Source organism: Erpetoichthys calabaricus, chromosome 7 (assembly GCF_900747795.2).
Source record: "Erpetoichthys calabaricus chromosome 7, fErpCal1.3, whole genome shotgun sequence".
Lineage (NCBI taxonomy): Eukaryota > Metazoa > Chordata > Cladistia > Polypteriformes > Polypteridae > Erpetoichthys > Erpetoichthys calabaricus.
The window spans coordinates 194335749-194355306 of record NC_041400.2 but is presented as its reverse complement, the minus strand read 5'-3'; the positions used below and the strand labels follow the sequence as shown (position 1 = coordinate 194355306).

The window sequence follows — 19558 nt, the reverse complement described above, 5'->3', positions numbered from 1 at the left end:
TTGTAGTGCAAAACGGCAAAATCCTGCGCTGCCAAAGCTCTGTACTTCTTCATCAAACAGCTGAACCCCAAATCATCCACACCGTGAAGTTTAAACTGCTGGGGTTTCAGGGAGAGGGCAAAAGAAACTCAACAAAGACTCCACGACCGCAGGGTTTGAAGCCCAAAGCCAAACCCTAACTCTAACCCAGGTCAATCGCACTCGTGAATAAATACACAGAAAAATATATACATATATTACGTAAAAGAAACATTAATGCAAATATATATATATACTGCTCAAAAAAATGAAAGGAACCCTTTTTAATCCGAGTATAGCATTAAGTCAATGACACTTGTGGGCTGTTGATCTGCTCAGTTGAGTAGCAGAGGGGCTTGTTCATCAGTTTCAGCTGCTTTAGGGCACTAGAGGGGCAACAACGAGATGACCCCCAAAACAGGAATGAATGGTTTAACAGGTGGAGGGAGGCCACTGACATTTTTCCCTCCTCATCTGTTCTGTCACTTGTTTTACATTTGTCTACCGTCAGTGTCACTACTGGTAACATGAGGCCATACCTGGACCCTACAGAGCTGGCACCAGTAGTCCAACTTCTCCAGGATGGCACATCAATACGTGGTATTGCCAGAAGGTTTGCTGTCTCCCCCAGCACAGTCTCAAGGGCATGGAGGAGATTCCAGGACACAGACAGGCAGTTCCTCTAGGAGAGCTTGGCAGGGCCCCTCGTAGAAGGTCCTTAACCCATCAGCAGGACCCACCGTTATCTGCTCCTTTGGGCAAAGAGGAACAGGATGAGCACTGGCAAAGCCTACAAAATGACCTCCAGCAGGCAGGCAGGCCACTGGTGTGAATGTCTCTGACCAAACAATCAGAAACAGACTTCATGAGGATGGCCTTAGGGCCTGATGTCCTCTAGTGGGCACCGTGGAGCTTGATTGGCATTTGCCATAGAATACCAGAATTGGCAAGTCCACCACTGGTGCCCTGTGCTTTTCACAGATGAGAGTACATGTGACAGACGTGAAAGGGTCTGGAGAAGCCGTGGAGAATGTAAAGCTGCCTGTACCATCGTTCAGCATGACCGGTTTGGTGGGGGTTCAGTGATGGTGTGGGGAGGCATATCCATGGAGGGACACACAGACCTCTACAGACTAGAGAACGGCACCACAGGACTGCATTTAGGTATCAGGATGAAATCCTTGGACCCGTTGTCAGACCCTATGCTGGTTCCTCCTGGTGCAGGACAATGCCCGGCCTCATGTGGTGAGAGGATGAAGGAATTGATACCATTGACTAACCAAATGCTTACTTGCCTGACCTCAATCCAATAGAACACCTCTGGGTGGGACATTATGTTTGGGTCCATCCGACACCTCAGACTGTCCAGGAACTCAGTGATGCCCTGGTCCAGATCTGGGAGGAGAACCCCCAGGACACCATCTGTCATCTCATTAGGACGTTGTCAGGCTTGGAGGGGAATATAAACTACTGAGTATGATTTGGAGTTGCTGAAATGAAATTTCGGCCAAACGGACTCGCCTGTCTGGTCATTTTTTCCCTTTGATTGTCGGGGTGTCTTTATATTCAGTCCTCTGTAGGTTCATCATTTTCATTTCCATCCTTTCGTTTCTTACTCATCACCATATCAGTCCATAGCAGTAGACATAGCCAGCAGGATTTTTTTTTTTGAGAAATGATATGTTTTGAAAGTGTTCCTTTAATTTTTTTCAGCAGTTTTATATACATATATATACATATATATATATATATATATATATATATATATATATATATATATATATATATATTGTCACAGGAAGGTGGCGTATTTGTCCTCCGGGCCACGAGGAGGCAATCGCCCTGGATCGGGAGAGGGCCATGGGAGAGGAGCAAGGAGGCCTGTGGCCACCGCCAGGGGGCACCCTGAGCCTCAGAGAGTCCGGGAGGCATTCACTTCCGCCATACCCGTTTAGAAAGAAAAAGAGCCTTCCAGGGATGCCCGGCGTACTTCCGGGTGCAAGAGCAGCATTTCCGCCACACCAGGAAGTGCTGCCAGAAGGACGTCATCAGGCACCTGGAGCACATCCGGGTGAGAAGTAAAGGGGCCGCCTCCCTACAATCAGGGAGCTAGAGTCGGGAGTGGGAGCAGGACGAAGCTCCCGTGGAGAGAGGAAAAGCGGCCCATGGACAGACAGAGAGAAGCCCGTATTAAGGGTAATGGTGCTGGGAGCACTGTGTGCTGGGCGGGACAGTGTTGTGCAGAAGGAAAAATAAACGTGTGTTTTATACAGATATGGCTTCAGTCTGATGGTGTCCGGGCATGTCTCACAATAATATATATTATATATATATATATATTAAATCGGTGCCACAACCGAGCTATTTGTGCAAATCCAAGAGAGAGGCTGCAGGCCGGGTGGAGCCAGGCGGGGCCCTCCTCATTCAGACGCCAGCCTCAGTTCGAGTCACTCTACATCTCGTCACGTGTTGGAGCATACTTTGCCTCCGCTTAGCTAGCGATGTCTGTTTGTTCAGCAGACTTTACTTCTTAACAATCTGTAGATGATAATGTTTGATGTTTTTGAGAGAGAGATCGAGATCGAGAAGGGTCTAAACTCAGCCTGCAATACCTATGACAGGGCAGGTAATGCCCACAAAGTCAGTCACAAAACCCCCTTTGAGTTCAATAATCCTCCCACAAATGTAATCTTAACATCATGCAACTAATGTTCACCACAGTTTAATTTCTAGTAGGATTGACTACTGCAGTGCGGTGTTCACTGGATGTTCAAACTGTTCTTTATACAGCCTCCAGTTAATCCAAAATGCTGCTGCAGGAATTATTACAAGAACAAGAAAATACGAACACATAACTCCAGTTCTTAAATCCTTACACTGGCTCCCGGTTAAGTTTAGGGCAGTTTTCAAAATCCTCCTTTTAACATATAAAGCCTTAAAAGATCATGGTCCGGCTTACTTGTCTGAACTTATCATGACTTACAAACCAGAGTGTACATTAAGATGCTCAAGATGCCGGTCTGCTTAGGATTCTAAGGATTAATAAAACAACAGTGGGAGGTCGAGCTTTTAGTTACAGGACCCCCTAAACTGTGGAGTGGTCTGCCTGCTATTATAAAAGATGCACCTTCAGTCTCAGCTTTTAAATCCCGGCTGAAGACTCACATCTTCAGTTTAGCACACCCTGACTAGAGCTGCTCATTAACTGTACAGACTGCATCTCTGTTGTTAGTCATTAGCACTAAAACATAAGTAACTTGATCGTTAGAATTTGCTACTAACCCTCACCTGTTCCGTTTCTCTTCTCTGTACTCAAATGTGGCACTTGGCGCCACGGCCCACCTGCCAAGTTGTTTTGCCTGCCTAAGGTCAAGTCATCCCTGATGGAGGATCACAGGAATCGTCGGGTACAGGGGTCCTTTCATCGGATTGGCTGGCCCAGCGCTGTTTCAGCTGTGGAATTGCCAGTAGGGGGAGGCAGCTTGATGGCTGTGGTCTCCAGGACTCTAAACAAATCTAAATCATATTATGGGATGTCATCTACTGTTAAATTCTGGTCCGTACTTGTAAAATTTTTATTTTTATACTGTATTGAGGATTTGTTCTGTTCTGTGTATTTGTATTGTACTGCCCCCTTCTTTTTGACACCCACTGCATGCTCAACCTACCTGGAAAGGGGTCTCTCTTTGAACTGCCTTTCCGGAGGTTTCTTCCATTTTTTTCCCCATGCGGGGGACGCTCTCCCATCAGAGCTGAACACGATCAGGTACAGTGCCAATAATTGGACTTAGGAGCGTACCTACCTTCCACGTGGCCAGAATGAAATTTGTTTTATTTATTTCTAAAGTCTGTCCTGTTTCACTACTACGTGTGCGGAGCCGCGGTGGACAGCTAGTCAATGATATAAAATCAGACACAACAGACCAGAAACACCCCAGCCAGGGGTGTGCGGTGAAATGCTGGCTAAAATGTGTCACCAATATTGTGGTCAAACTTTTAGAGCAAAAAGTCCAAACCAGGAAATGTTAGGATGGGGAAAACTTTCAGAAAATGCGATTTAAGAATGAAGAATAAGGAAAGAACTTTCTGGATGACCTTTTATCCCGCCAAGTTATTACTTGAAAGTTGCAAATCTACGAGGACACGAGAAATGTGTGAAGCGGTCCTAATGAAGGGAACCCAACGTGGCAACGACCATGAAACATCCAAAAATCGCAGATGATATGGTCCAAAATGTTGGATAACTTTGTAAAACGATTGAAACAACAACAAATGTTCAGACCCTGTGGGATTTTTATTTTTCTTCATTAAAATGGAAACCAACACCCTAACACTTCTACTCCAAGTACACACCTGTAAGGGAACAACAAACAAAACACATGGAACATAATAAGACAAGCATGGACGCGTAGAAACTAAATAATACATAAAACTAATAAAATATCCATCCATCCATCCATTTTCCAACCCGCTGAATCCTAACTACAGGGTCACGGGGGTCTGCTGGAGCCAATCCCAGCCAACACAGGGCACAAGGCAGGAACCAATCCTGGGCAGGGTGCCAACCCACCGCAGGACACTAATAAAATATACATAATACAAATGTCGTGTGGTTTCTAAATCGCTTAACCCACACCAGGGTAGAGTTGTGGTCCTGATGGAGCCATCCCAGTTAGCATAGGGTGCAAGACAGGAACAAACCCTGGACGGGACACCAGTCCACCGCAGGGCGGACACACACACACACTCGGGCCAATGTAGCATCACCAGGTCACCTAACCTCCATGTCTTTGCACTGTGGGAGGAAACCCAGGCAGACACTGGGAGAACATGCAAACTCCACAAAAGAAGGACTCCTTATTGAGGCAGCAGCACTACCACTGCGCCACCGTGCCGTCCCACATAATACAAACAATACACATAAATAACAATAGTGCCATAATCAATGGAGTCAAACATGAACAAAAAGAAAAAAAAGACATCATAAAGGAGTCTGAATACCAGACAGGGCAGCAATGCGGGCTGAAACATCACAGAGAAGTTGGGCCAGTTAGCTATTAGCTAAACCAATGAGCCTGGGCAACTGAGTCGTGTCCTTTTGTTCGTCAAAATGTCTTTTGTTCTGATAGCACGGCAAAGAAAAATAAATCATTAATGCATTTGTCGCACGGCTAAATACATTTTCATCACCAAAGTCGTCCACAGCTCATAGGTAGACCCAAATAATAATGCGGAAAATACAAATTCACAAAGAACTAAAGCCCACCAAAATGATGGCAAGCATAAACAAAAGAAGCTTAAAAACTTGGAAAAACTGGAGTGGATGCCATGTATTCTTCTATGGCTGTGCCTCTATAAAATGAGACACTAAAATGAATCTCACAAGTTGGTGCCTGTGGTCCCCAGGATGGACTTGGTGGCCTTTTTTTCTGCACTGCCATCTCCAGAGAAAGTTTTAGAAATATTCCGTGTCATGCACGCGTGTCTGGAGACCAACTTTACTGGCTCTGGTAAGGTAAGCAGTTCCACCCCGGGACAAGAGGTGGCACTGACGCTAACATTTTCTTCAACTGTCTCCACTGCAGGCAAGAAAAGATGTCTCCTTGGAAGGACACTTGACCCCGCCCCCCCACCACTCCGAGAAAGCTCCACCCCACCACCTAGAGAAAGCTCCACCCTACCCTGCCACCTAGAGAAAACCCCGCCTATCACCCAGAGAAAGTCCTGTCCTGCCCTGCCACCGAGATTAAGCCCCGCCCCTTCCTGTTTCAGCCCCACAAAGCTGTCCTGTTCCTGGAAGGTGACATCAGATACCTGACTGACATTTCAGAGCTCCTGACCTCTGGCCCTTGTGATTTCACTCACGCTTTTTGTTTTTTTTTTTCTTTTGAGTTGTTTTTGCGGCTTTCTTTTCTGTTGGTATTAAGAGCGCGTACCACAGTGCTACCCCAACCTTTCCTTGTCATTTCATGTTGCCTGCTTTTCTGGGCACCATTACATCAGTCATTGCCTTGTAATCCCATCGGTGTGCACCACTCCTTCTTCTGCTCTCCAAATCTTCTGAGCAACATGAAGTACAAAGAGAATCTGCCTGATTCTCCTTTGCTCATGGGGGTATTTTTTAGGCCCCCTATCATGACAACCTGTTCTGAAGACTCTAAAGAATTTCTCATCAGTTACTCAAAAGAGGTCTTAAACCATCCTCGACTTAAAGCACATATTGTGTTAGTTCAGATTTTTCCCAGGCATCCCTCTTATAATTAAGGAAAGCTGGATTCCCTGGAAAAGGTCCCCGATCTCCAGTGCTGGAGACCAGAGGCAGCACTACCAAGAACACAGTCCTTTCATTTTGTGCTTTCCCAGGGTTCACTGAGGGCCATCTGGCCCGAGTGCAACTCCACATTACAGACCTCCCACAGGAGCAGAGGAAGCCCACCAGTTCACTGGCTAATTGGGACATGTTTGAATGTGAGCTACATCTGGGCAATGACACATCTCTTACTTCACCATATTGTTCTTAAAAATTGTATTCATTTTATTGTTCTTGTGCTCTGCTTAAGCTTGAATTAAGGGAGCTTATCAAAGACTCAAACCCACATTGTTCAGATTGTGTTTGGATCTTAATTTCTTGCGCAGTGGGTAGCGCTGCTGCCTCGCAGTTAGGAAACCCAGGTTCGCATCCCGGGTCCTCCCTGTGTGGAGTTTGCATGTTCTCCCCGTGTTTGAGTGGGTTTCCTTTGGGTGCTCCGGTTTCCTCCCACAGTCCAAAGACATGCAGGTTAGGTGCATTGGCGATTCTAAATTGTCCCTGGTGTGTGCTTGGTGTGTTTGTGTGTGTGCGTGCCCTGCGGTGGGCTGGTGCCCTGCCTGGGGTTTGTTTCCTGCCTTGCGCTCTGTGTTGGCTGAGATTGGCTCCAGAAGACCCCCGTGACCCTGTAGTTAGGATATAGCGGGATGGATAATGGATAGATGGATGGAGTTCCAACTGGAATGGAAGCTGCTCCCTTCTTAGGGAGGGAGGCCATAATGGAAGGACAAAGCTGGACTGGTGTCTCAACTGAGATGTGTGCTGCTTCTTCTCCAGGACGGGAGGCCTGCTTAGAAGGATCTTCTCGAGGACGGGAGGCCTGCTTAGAAGGACAGCGGGTGGCTGCGTTCCCTGGGCACACAATGGCGGCATCCCACTGGTGGAACTCCCACAATAATACCCGAATGAGAATAGCAGTACCATAGGACAGCCCAGTCAGGGGTTCTTGGGTGTCACCAGGGTTGGGAGGGGCTTCAGAGGAAGATTAAACCTTCTTTGAAGGACTGTGGTAACAGAAGTATCCCTGGGCCTGGCGTAAAGGAAGCCTGCTTCCTTGCCTCAGCAGTCAGAGTTTAGGGGAGGCGGAGGTGGCTACCTGGAAGGTGTGGAAGGAAAGGAAAACATGCTGTTGTACAGAGCTGTCTGGTGAAGATAATGACTTAAATAAACGCATCTCGTATTTGAACCCAGGAATGTGTTTGTATAGTTGTGTCTGGGGTTTATGGGCACTGATACACCCCCTGGTGGTCACAGGTTGTTATTAGGGGTTGCTGAATACATTCCTGTAGTTTTTTTTTTTGGTTTTGTCTTCAACTAATTTAAAATTAGCTGCATCCTCTTCCAATGCCTTCTTGGTTTTCCACATGTGTTACCATCTTGTGGTGTGGTCACCACCATGTTACTATGGGATGGATAGATAGATAGATAGATAGATAGATAGATAGATAGATAGATAGATAGATAGATAGATAGATAGATAGATAGATAGATAGATAGATAGATAGATAGATAGATAGATAGGAAAGGCGCTCTATATATTATATTATATATATATATATAAACTAAATAAACTGACTAGTTAGCCACTGGTATCAAGGTCAGTTTCTCAGGAGCGTCATCCAGCAAGTGGCTCTTGCCAAAAAATGACGCCTCCTTCTAGAAAGCTCGAGACTTTATGGAAAGTAAACAGGAAGAGGCGGAGTCAGTTGCCCTCACTAGGCGGTTTCTTAACACTGTGGAGCGAGATGGAGCGATAGTGCCCCCTCTCATCACAGAGTGTTAATACATACCTCGACAAAGCCTATAAGGAGATCCTTTGACATGCATGTGTGACAAATAGATATAAAATGCACTATATCATATATAGATGAAAAGCATTATATGATAGATAGATAGATAGATAGATAGATAGATAGATAGATAGATAGATAGATAGATAGATAGATAGATAGATAGATAGATAGATAGATAGATAGATAGATAGATAGATGTGAAAGGCACTATATGATAGATAGATAGATAGATAGATAGATAGATAGATAGATAGATAGATAGATAGATAGATAGATAGATAGATAGATAGATAGATAGATAGATAGATAGATAGATAATTGACCTACTCAGACCCCATAATCAGAGACTTTGAGACAACTGTGCCCCTGTGCTCGTGTTACAGTGTGCATTTTAAAGTAACAGCTGGGACCCACTGTGCATGAATTCCTTTCATAATATTAAAACCTTCCATCACATTCCCCTCTCAATCTCCATTAGAATTAGAAGGTCCCACAGCTGAGTAAAAACCAGGCTTTGAGGTCGCTGGAGTTGCCTACAGAGCTAGGAGACAGGATTGTGTCTTAAATTGAAGATGTTTAGAACCACCAGGAGCCAAACTGAGCAACCAAGGAAGAAGGTCTTGGTAAAGGAGATGACCAAGAACTTCACGGCCAGTCTAACTAAACTCCACAGAATGTGTGTGGAGATGGAAAAACTCCCAGAATGACAACCATCACTGCATCACTCCACTAATCTGGGCTTATGGCAGAGCAGCCCACTTGGACTTTGCAAAAAAGGCCCCTAAAGGACTCTCAGACTTTGAGGGAAAAAAAAGATCCTGTGCTCTGGTGAAACCAAGATTGGCCTCAGTTCTAAGCATCCCATCTGAAGGAAACCAGGCACTGCTGATCACCTGTGCAATACCATTTCAGTGGTGAAGCATGGAGATGGCAGCATCAGGGACTGGGAGACTAGTGAGGGTTAAGGGAAAGCCGAATGAAATCCTGCTCTAGAGTGCTATGGACCTCACACTGAGCTGAAGGTTCACAACACAAGAGAGGCTGAGGGACAACTCTGTGAATGTTCTTGAGAGGTCCAGCCAGAGCTCAGACTTGAACCTAAGTGTACACGTCAGGAGAGACCTGAGAGTAGCTGTGCATCGATGGTTTCCATCTAACCTCACAGAGACTGAGAAGATCTGGAGAGGAGAATGGCAGAAAATCCCCAAACGTGCGTGAAGCTCATCACGTAAGAAAACCAGGAAGACTCCAGGTCTAGAAAAGCTACCAAAGGGGGCTTCAACAAATTACTGAGTAATGTGTCTGATTACTTGTGTCAATGTGAGATTTCATTCCTAATAAATCTGCAAAAATGTCCATCTTTCTGGAGTACCGAGTGTTGTTTAAACGAGGAAAACACGAACTGAGATGATTAACAGCACGTGAATCCACTGTAAAATATCACCAAGCTCTTTGCAGAGCAACTTCAGAACATTCATTTAAAAAAAGAGTCCATAACACGAGAGAGTGCAGTACCTGGGCGGGCAGGGCTCTGGTTGGCAGGTCTTCAGCAGAGACGGGGGCCGGCGATGGCTCGTGCACAGACCTTCCTCCACAATCACCCTCGTCTGTTGGTTCAGGCAAACCACAACCGCCTCTTGCAGGCCTGTTCAGGAAACATTCAATTAGATCCCCTTCTGTTACCAATCAGCAAGCCATTCAAACTTTTATTAACAAGAAAAAGAACATTTCCACTTTTATTAGTACATTCTGAGGATTAGGTGGTTCCATCACAAACATTTCCTTTCCACTTAGACCTGCAAAAAATGGGACACTCGCCTCTGCTACAAAGTTAAAATGTCATCATTAGCATTTCATGATGTTCAGAATTTGATCAGAATGCTTTCCTAAATTCAATTCTGTTACCATAAACCAGCATGTCACACTCTACCTTGTTTGCTGAGGGCACCAAAAAACTTACGGACAGCTGCTGATGTTCCTTACATTCATTCCAGGGTAAAATCCTGGCGTATTTATGGCATCAGAATCTTAAACTTTTTATTTCACCTTGGTTAAGATCTGAGGCCTCCTTAAGGCTCCACAAGCCAGGCCCAGGCCTTCCCACCTTGCCGGGAATTGGAATCACCCTCTGACAGTCTGATTTCTCAACTCCACACGCAGGCTTCGGCCTACTCAGGCTCTAAAATTAGAGACATTTTGGCAACTCCATTTTTTACATTTTTTATCCTTTTGCTACTTCTTTTTCTTGTCAATTCATTTTTTTCATTTATGCAGATTCCTTCAAGCCAGAGGTTAAAGGGTTTTGATATTCTTGATATACACTACTCAAAAACAACATGAAGGGAACACTTAAATCACACATTGGATCTCGATGAACGAAATATTCCAGTGGAAAATCTTTATTGAGTAATATGTCTGTGAAGATTCTCAGTCATCCTGGTGAAATTATCTGGTAGTTGAGTCATGGCAACTGGACTTCTTTCTTGTGTCGCAGGTGGCTGGGGGGGCGACCCGGCCGGGACGCAACAGAGGACCGGAGGAGGGTTTACGCCTCTCCCAGACCACATGGGGGCGACTGCCCTGGAGGCTTTGGGGACCATGGGTACAGAGCTTTGAAGCTCAACCCTGTAGGGGTCTGTGGTCACCACTAGGGGGCGTCCTAATGCCTTGGGAGCCCTGGACCTCAGCACTTCTGCCACACCCGGAAGTGCTGGGGGGGAAGAGGATCGGGGACACCTGAAATGCTTCCAGGTGCACAGCCAGCACTTCCGCCACACTGGAGAGTGTTGGCGGAAGCTCATCGGAAGACACCTGGAGCACATCCGGGTGTGTATAAAAGGGGCCGCCTCCCTCCATTCAAGGGCCAGAATCGGGTAGAAGGAGGACAAGGTCTGAGAGGAGGACTGAAGAGAAGGAAAGGCATTTGTGTTGAGGGCCTGGACTTGTGGGGACTTTAGGGGTTTGTCTGCACATGTAAATATGGACTCTGTAAATAAGCATGTTGTGGGTGAGTTGAACGTGTCCACCTGTCAGTGTCCGGGTCATCTTCCATACTTGTTAGGTCGATATGTTTCACTGCTCATCCAAGCAGCTTCTTCAGTCTGAGGAATGTTGTTAGAGACCACAAATTTATCCTCCAGGTTAGTTTCACTTCACACCTGCCCTGATTAGGCTCGTTGAGTGAAACAAAGGAAGTTGAAGGTGTATGTAGATGTAACCGTCACACCTCTAACAGCCCCTCCTACCCCTCATAGAGTGGGTCGTTAAGAGTGGTCCACCTGGTGGAGGTGTAAATTGGGCCTGATTTTTCTGGGGGTAGATAAAAGGACAGCATGATAAATTGAAGTCAGGTTATGAACAAGGCCTCCACCTCTGTTGAGTGAGAGGTTGTCGATTTGCACATGCAAAGCTTCCCTCACCCCTCTCTCAAACCACTTGTCTTCTCTATCCAATAGTTGGACGACATTATTCCATACATGGCTGTTGTGTCCAAAAAGCTAAAAAGGATTTTTGAAAAATGACACATATCTGTTCACTTCAAACCCACTAACACAGTGAGATAGGGACCTGTCCACCCCAAAGACTGGATACCAAAACAGAAGAAGACCAATGTAGTACATGCCGTTCAATGAAGCGAAGGGTGCCCTGAACTGTACACTGGTGAGACCAAACAGCCGCTACACAGGAGGATGGCCCAGCACAGAAGGAGTAGCACCTCAGGGCCGGAATCAGCTGTGTACCTCCATTTGAAGGACAAAGGACACTCATTTGAGGACATTAACGTCCATCTATTGGATAGAGAAGACAAGTGGTTTGAGAGAGGGGTGAGGGAAGCTTTGCATGTGCATGTTTTGTAAACGTTTAATAAGTTCAGTTGTTTTGTAACAATTCTAGCACAGCATGCTTATGTGTATCAGCCATAGCAATGTTGTCTTCTTCTTCTTTCGGCTGCTCCTGTTAGGGGTCACCACAGCGGATCATCTTCTTCCATATCTTCCTGTCCTCGTCATCTTGCTCTGTCACCCCATCACCTACATGTCCTCTCTCACCACCTTCTCTTTGGCCTTCCTCTTCTCCTCTTGCCTGGAAGCTCTATCCTTAGCATCCTTCTCCCAATATACCCAGCATCTCTCCTCTGCACATGTCCAAACCAACTCAATCTCGCCTCTCTGACTTTGTCTCCCAACAGTCCCACCTGAGCTGACCCTCTAATGTCCTCATTTCTAATCCTGTCCATCCTCATCCCACCCAATGTAAATCTTAGCATCTTTAACTCTGCCACCTCCAGCTCTGTCTCCTGTGCCACCATCTTCAACCCATATAACATAGCTGGTCTCACTACCGTCCTGTAGACCTTCCCTTTCACTCTTGCTGATACCCGTCTGTCACAAATCACTCCTGATACTCTTCTCCACCCACTCCACCCTGCCTTCACTCTCTTCTTCACCTCTCTTCCACAATCCCCATTACTCTGTACTGCTGATCCCAAGTATTTAAACTCCTCCACCTTCGCCAACTCTACTCCCCTCATCCTCACCATTCCACTGACCTCCCTCTTATTCACACACATGTATTCTGTCTTCTTCCTACTGACCTTCATTCCTCTCCTCTCATATCTCCACCTCTCCAGGGTCTCCTCAACCTGCTCCCTACTATCCCTACAGATCACAATGTCATCAGCAAACATCACAGTCCACGGGGACTCCTGTCTAATCTCATCTGTCAACCTGTCCATCACCATTGCAAACAAGACAGGGCTCAGAGCTGATCCCTAATGTAATCCCACCTCCGTTACTCCTACCGCGGACCTCACCACTGTCATACTTCCCTCATACATATCCTGTACAACTCTTATGTACTTCTCTGCCACTCCCGACTTCCTCATACAATGCCACAGCTCCTCTCGAGGCATCCAGGTCCACAAAGACGCAATGCAACTCCTCCTGGCCTTCTCTCTACTTCTTCATCAACATCCTCAGAGCAAACATCACATCTGTGGTGCTCTTTCTTGTCATGAAACCAAACTGCTGCTCACTAATCATCACCTCACTTCTTAACTGAGCTTCCACTACTCTTTCTCATAACTTCATGCTGTGGCTCATCAATTTTATCCCCCTGTAGTTACTACAGTCCTGCACATCCCCCTTCTTCTTAAATATCGGCCCACCAGTCCACTTCTTCTCCACTCCTCAGGCATCCTCTCACGTTCCAAGATTCCATTAAACAATCTGGTTAGAAACTCCACTGCCATTTCTCCTAAACACTTTGATGCTTCCACAGTTATGTCATATCAGCCATAGCAATGTATAGTAGATTAATTATAACAAAAGAGAAAAGCTGCGAAACGCTATTAAAACTGAAGGTACATAACTTACACTGTGATTTCAAAATGCGGCCTGACACGTGGTGCTGGGGAAGAACACTATGTGATTGCACAAAGGAGAGATGTTCCAACGTGCAGAGCTCACAGTGTAACGCATGGCGGCGGCAGTAGTAGTAATAATAATAATAATAATTCATTACATTTATAGGACTGTAATAGGTGGGGGCTGGTGTGTGCTTTTTTTTTTTTGGCCCTCAGGGTTATTTGAGTGATGGATAATCGAGGTTTTACTGTATTTATTTCTTAAAATCGGCCACTTTCACTGAGCTGCGGACCCGCTGTACCACAGTTGGTCACGACAAGCTCTGTCAGGTTGGATGGAAACCGTCCATTTCCTCTGAGATGTTCAATTGAGATGAAGTCCACGATCTGGCTGGAGCACTCAAGGACCTTTCCAGTGTGGTCCTTAAGCCACTCCCATGTCGTCTTTGAGGTCCAGAGTGCTCTGTTTGGCTGTCCAGTCACCCAGCCCCTGATCCCACCACGCTTCATACACCCTTAGAATGGCATCATGCAGGACATGAGCGCTGACTGATTACATCCAGACCTGACCTTGAGAGCTGAAGCCATACAGTCAGACCAGAGAGTCTCATTTCTGACGGGATGGGAATCCTTTAAGGAGCTTTTTGTAAACTCCACACAAATTTTCATGTGTCATCTGGTCACTCCTCTTTAAATCCCCAAAATTCTGGAGATGTGCTTATCTTCCTGGAAGTTTCTTCCATCTCAGCGCAAGTTCTCAGAGTGATAGCTGGGTTCTTGGAGAACTCTCCTCTCTGGCGATTACCCAGTTTGGCCGTGTGGTCGGCGCTATGACAAGTTCTGGTTGTTCCAAAGTTTCTTCCATTTAAGAATTAAGGAGGTCACTTTTCTCTTGGGATAATGAAGGTTTTACTGTATTATTATTTTCATCATCATCATCATCATCATCTCGAGGTCTTAAGAGTGAGGGGAGAAGGGATTGGGAGGTTGACAGGCGGAGGAGAGTGATGTCTGTCTGCAGTTTTATGGATGTTGTACCAGTCAGTCGTGGGGAAGAGCAAGTGGAGCGGAAAGGCAAAGCTCTCAGTTTACCAGTCGTTCTGCCCTCACCCGTGGCTGTGAGCTGTGGGTAGCGGGACAGAAAGAACTAAATCACGTACCCAAGTGGCAGAAATGAGCTTCCTTCGTAGGGTGCATGGGCTCGGCCTTAGGGGTAGGGTGTGGATCACAACCATTCAGGAGGACCTTGGAGTAGTGCTGCTGCTGCTTCTTCACAACAAAAGGAGTTGAGGTGGTCCGGGCGTCAGATTAGGATGCCTCCCCCACATAGACTGAATAAACTCATCCAGGAAAATCCACAAAAACCTAACCAAGGTATAGATCACGATGCCAGTGAATCTGAAGTGCAAGTCTCTGACATGTGGAAAGAAATCTGAAAAACATTGGAAGAAAATGTCCTCAAACACGAGGAGGACGTACAAACTCCACACAGACATTTACCAGGCTGGGATTCAAACTTGGATCTCTGTGAGGCTACCCAACGTGTGCTGCTAAAATTTACAGAAATACCGTTAAGACAATGAATGCCGTACAGTACCTCCTCCGCAGGACTCCGAGCATTCAGTAAAGCCCTCGTACTCCCAGTCATGGAGCTCCTCGTTAGTGCGATGTGAGACTCTCAACTCCTCATCTTCCTCACCCTCTTCTTCTTCTTCATCCTTCTCAGCATGAGGCTCATGCAATTCCTCTCCACATGGACCACTGTAACACGACTGGAGAACCTGTGGTTTGGGCCCTTCGCATTCATCCTCCGGCAAGTCTGCAACTGTTTGAGAGAAGGAGAGCAAGACTTGACACTTGACGGTCCGCTGCTGGGTCCCAACACCACATGTTCGGCTGCACGGAGACCAGACATCGGGGACAAACCTGAAGAACATAAGATCACAAGTTGAAGGAGGGGCCACCGAGAGACATTAGTTCTCCTATACCAACTTCCTGGAAACCTTGAAATGAAAAAGTCAAGCTGGGTAGATGTGGAAGTCTGGCGTGTTCTAACCTCATAGCCTGGAGGTCTACAGCCTCAGTTCCAAAAAAGTTGGGACAGTATGGAAAATGCTAACATGAAAAAAAAAAATGAAAAGAAATGATCTGAAAATTTATTTTACTTTGTAAAAGACAACAACAACACATGACTGGATGAGTTACCTTGTGAAATGAGTTCCTTTTATTTTAAAAATAACTTATGTCCAATCTGATGACTGCAACACAGTCCAAAATAGAAGGGACAGCCAAATGTCTTCCACGGTATCACATCGCCATTTCTACTAAGCGTCTGAACACTGAAGACACTGGGATGGATGCGTTTCCCTGTTAGTCTATATGGGCATTGAATTATCATGTTTCTCTGGGTTCTGCGGTTCCACACTAATCTGGACTCTTCTCTTCTGTCTGCTCTGGTTCTTCTATGGTGGTGATCTGTGCCACCACCACCTGATCAAGATACCATGCAACCCCCTGTGTTTATGGATTGAATGGCGGGTGTCCCAGATGTGCACATGTCATCATCAAACTGTTTCATGTGAAGCCTGAAAACCATAAGGAGTGACTTAGACCATCTGTGTTAGGTAGAATGCCCAGTGGAGGCTGGATGGTCTTTCGGCCTTGGAACCCCTGCAGATTTTGTTTTTTTTCTCTGTCCTCCTGGCCAAACCGACCTTACCGTTTTCTGTGTTACATACTGTATAATACAGGGAGATTCACTCGAAAGAGGCACTGAATATTCTGTAATAACTCTCGCTAGGATAAACCAATCTGAACAAAACAACAACGTGCAATGTGCTCCTCAGTATATGGAGCTTCGAACAAGCTGGGATGCCCCTGTGTCGATGCAATGAGGTGGACACCGTTTAACCGCACCTTCTGGGTGCATCCCGGTCGTACCCCTTCACTCAGTCACTCGACTTCTCATCAGGATGGTCATGTACAGTATTGAGCAGCACATCTTCATGGTGTGAACCTACTGGGTCACCAATTTGTTTAAAGATGTCAGAATCAACCAGATGATCGTGGGTTAGCAGAAGGTCACTTCCAGCAAGATGGAGCAACGTGTCACACATCGGCAAGGAGCATGGCAGAAATAAGAGTCCTTCTTCGGCAACAGGGTCATTTCAAAGGGGCTTTGGCCACCACGGTCGCTGGATCTGACACCACCAGACTTTTTCCTTTGAGGTCTGCTCAAAGGACATTTATTTCTATAGCACATTTTCATACAAATGAAGCGCTTCACAGGATGAAGAAAGAGAAAAAGACAAAATAAATTAAAAATAAAATTAGGCAATATTAATTAACATACAATAAAAGTGAGGTCCGATGGCCAGGGAGGACAGAAAAAACAAAAAAAAAAAAACTCCAGACGACTGGAGAAAAAAAAAAAATCTGCAGGGGGTCCAGACCACAAGACCACCCAGCCCCCTCTAGGCATTCTACCTAACATAAATGATCTCAATCAGTCCTCATAGTTTTCAGGCTTCACATGGAAGAACTTGATGATGATGATGGTCATGTGGACCTCTGGCCTTCAGTCCATCAATGTAGGGAGAGCATGGTGCCCTGATCAGGTGGTGGTGGTGGCGCAGATCGACACCACAGAGAACCGGAAAAAGGACAGCAGAGAAAGTAGGGGTTAGTATGGATTTCAGAGCCACCATGAATGATAATGATAATTAAATGCATATCAGGATTAAGCTAAAATGAAGCTATGAGAAAGCCATGTTACAATAATGTGTTTTTAGCAGTTTTCTAAAGTTCTCCACCGTATCAGCCTGGCGAATTTCTGTCAGTAAACTCGTATGCCAGATTTGAGGTGCATAACAGCAGAAGGCCGCCCACCTCACCACTTCTTTGACGTTTAGCTCTTGGAATTCTAAGCAGACCCTCATTTGAAGATCTGAGTTTACGATTTGGGGTGTAATGTGACAGGCATTCTGGGATACAGGATGGAGCAGATTATTGAAGGCATTGTAAACCATAAGCAGAATTTTAAAGTCAATTCTAAATGGCACCAGTAACCAGTGTAGTGATGCTAGGACTGGGGTGATGTGCTTAGATTTTCTTTTCCTAGTCAAGATTCTGGCATCTCCATTCTGCACCAGTTGTAACTGATTGATGTCTTTTTTTGGGTGGTCCTGAGAGGAGTGCATTACAGTAATCTAACCGAATGAAAACAAAAGCCTGAACTAATTTCTCAGCATCTTGCAATGTTATAAGAGGCCTAACTCTCAGAACAAGCCTCACGCTGTGGAAGATCTGAAGAAAAACATCCAACATGAAATTGCTGCTATCGCCCCAACCCCGAGATGCTTGCCGATACGTTCAGGAACATGGAGCGTCATGTTGAAATGTGTCTGGAAAGCGGAAACCACTTCCAGCATCGCATGTAACACAATCGATTACACAAACGTCCAGGTAAAGAGCGGATTTGTTTAGTTCAGATTGCTTCATCCTAACGGGAGTTACAACAGAATATTCAGGGCCTCTTTTGAGCCAATCTCCCTTTATTATTGCCTAATCTTATTTATTTATGCTTTATATTAACTTCCTTTTTATTTCATCTTGTAAAGCACTTTGATCTACACTGTTTGTATGAAAATGTGCTCTAAGAAATCAATATACAGTGGAACCTCGGGTCATGACCGTAATTCGTTCCAAAACTCTGGTCACAACCCGATTTGTCACACAGTTTTCTTTGGAGCTTATCCAGAGTGACCATTGGGTTCTTGGTCACCTCTCTTATCAAGACCCTTCTTGTCTGATTGCTCAGTTTGACCAGCTCTATGAAGAGTCATGGTTGTGTGATGAGGGAGGACCATGGCGATGCACAATTTTAAATAAACACGGAGCCCTCAGGCTTTGAAGAGGTGTAAGGTTGTGAGGAAGCGTGGCGAAGCAACTCTGGAGGTTTGATCACAATATTCTTAGAAATCACTTTAGTGAATGGGTGGGCCTCTCTGGCAGTGTCTTAAATTGGTTTGAATCCTACCTGGCAGGTAGAAAATTCTTTGTTAGTTGTGGTAATGATACTTCAAAGACACATGATATTCTATATGGTGTTCTATAGATCCTGGGTCTGCTGCTCTTTTCGTTTTACATGCTTCTGTTAGGTCAGATTATCTTGGGGCATAATGTGAGCCACCACAGCTATGCCGATGACACACAGCTTTATTTATCAATAGCACCTGATGACCCCGACACTCTTGATTCAATGACACAATGTCTCACTTGTGTCTCCGAATGGATGAGTAGTAATTTTCTCAAACTAAATAAAGAGAAAACAGAAATTTTAGAGATTGGCAATAATGGATATAATGAGGTTATTAGAAATAAACTTGATGCATTAGGATTAAAAGTGAAGACGGAGGTAAAGAATTTAGGGGTAACTATTGACTCTGACCTGAATTTTAAATCACATATTAATCAGATTACTAGGACAGCAAAAGACCTCGGATAATATTGCAAGATGCTGAAAAATTAGTTCACCCTTTTATTTTCAGTCGACTAGATTACTGTAACGCACTCCTCTCAAGACCACCCAAAAAAGACATCAATCGATTGCAACGAATGCAGAATGCAGCTGCTAGAATCTTAACTCGGAAGCGAAAATCCAAGCACATCACCCCAGTTTTGATGTCACTACACTGGTTACCTGTGTCATTTAGAATTGATTTTAAAATACTGCTTATGGTTTACAAAGCTTTAAATAATCTCGCTCCATCTTATATTTTGGAATGTCTTATACCTTACACTCCAAATCGTAACCCTTAGATCTTGAAATGAGTGTCTGCTTAGAATTGCAAGAGCTAAACTTAAAAGAAGTGGTGAGGCAGGTGGCCTTCTGCTGTTATGCACCTAAAATCTACTGTAGAATCGCCTGCCAATAGGAATTCGCCAGGCTGATACAGTGGAGCTCTTTAAAACACTGCTGAAAACACACTTTGGCTTTCTCATAGCTTCATCTTAGTTAAATCCTGATGCTCTGTATATTCAATTAATTATCATTATTATTCATGGTGGCTCCAA

At 45.2% G+C, this 19558-nt stretch overlaps 1 protein-coding gene across 4 annotated transcripts in view; it reads right to left on the bottom strand.

Annotated features, from left to right (window-relative positions):
* LOC114654202 (ADAMTS-like protein 1) overlaps nt 1–19558 on the bottom strand; it is a 388522-nt gene that overhangs the window by 60441 nt on the left and 308523 nt on the right. For all 4 annotated transcript variants that reach the window (XM_051929878.1, XM_051929877.1, XM_051929879.1 and 1 more), the window contains 2 exons: nt 15081–15409; nt 9634–9763 (listed from right to left, as the gene is read on the bottom strand). In XM_051929878.1, the coding sequence (XP_051785838.1) occupies nt 9634–9763; nt 15081–15409 (459 nt within the window). The remainder of the gene's footprint in view (nt 1–9633; nt 9764–15080; nt 15410–19558) is intronic.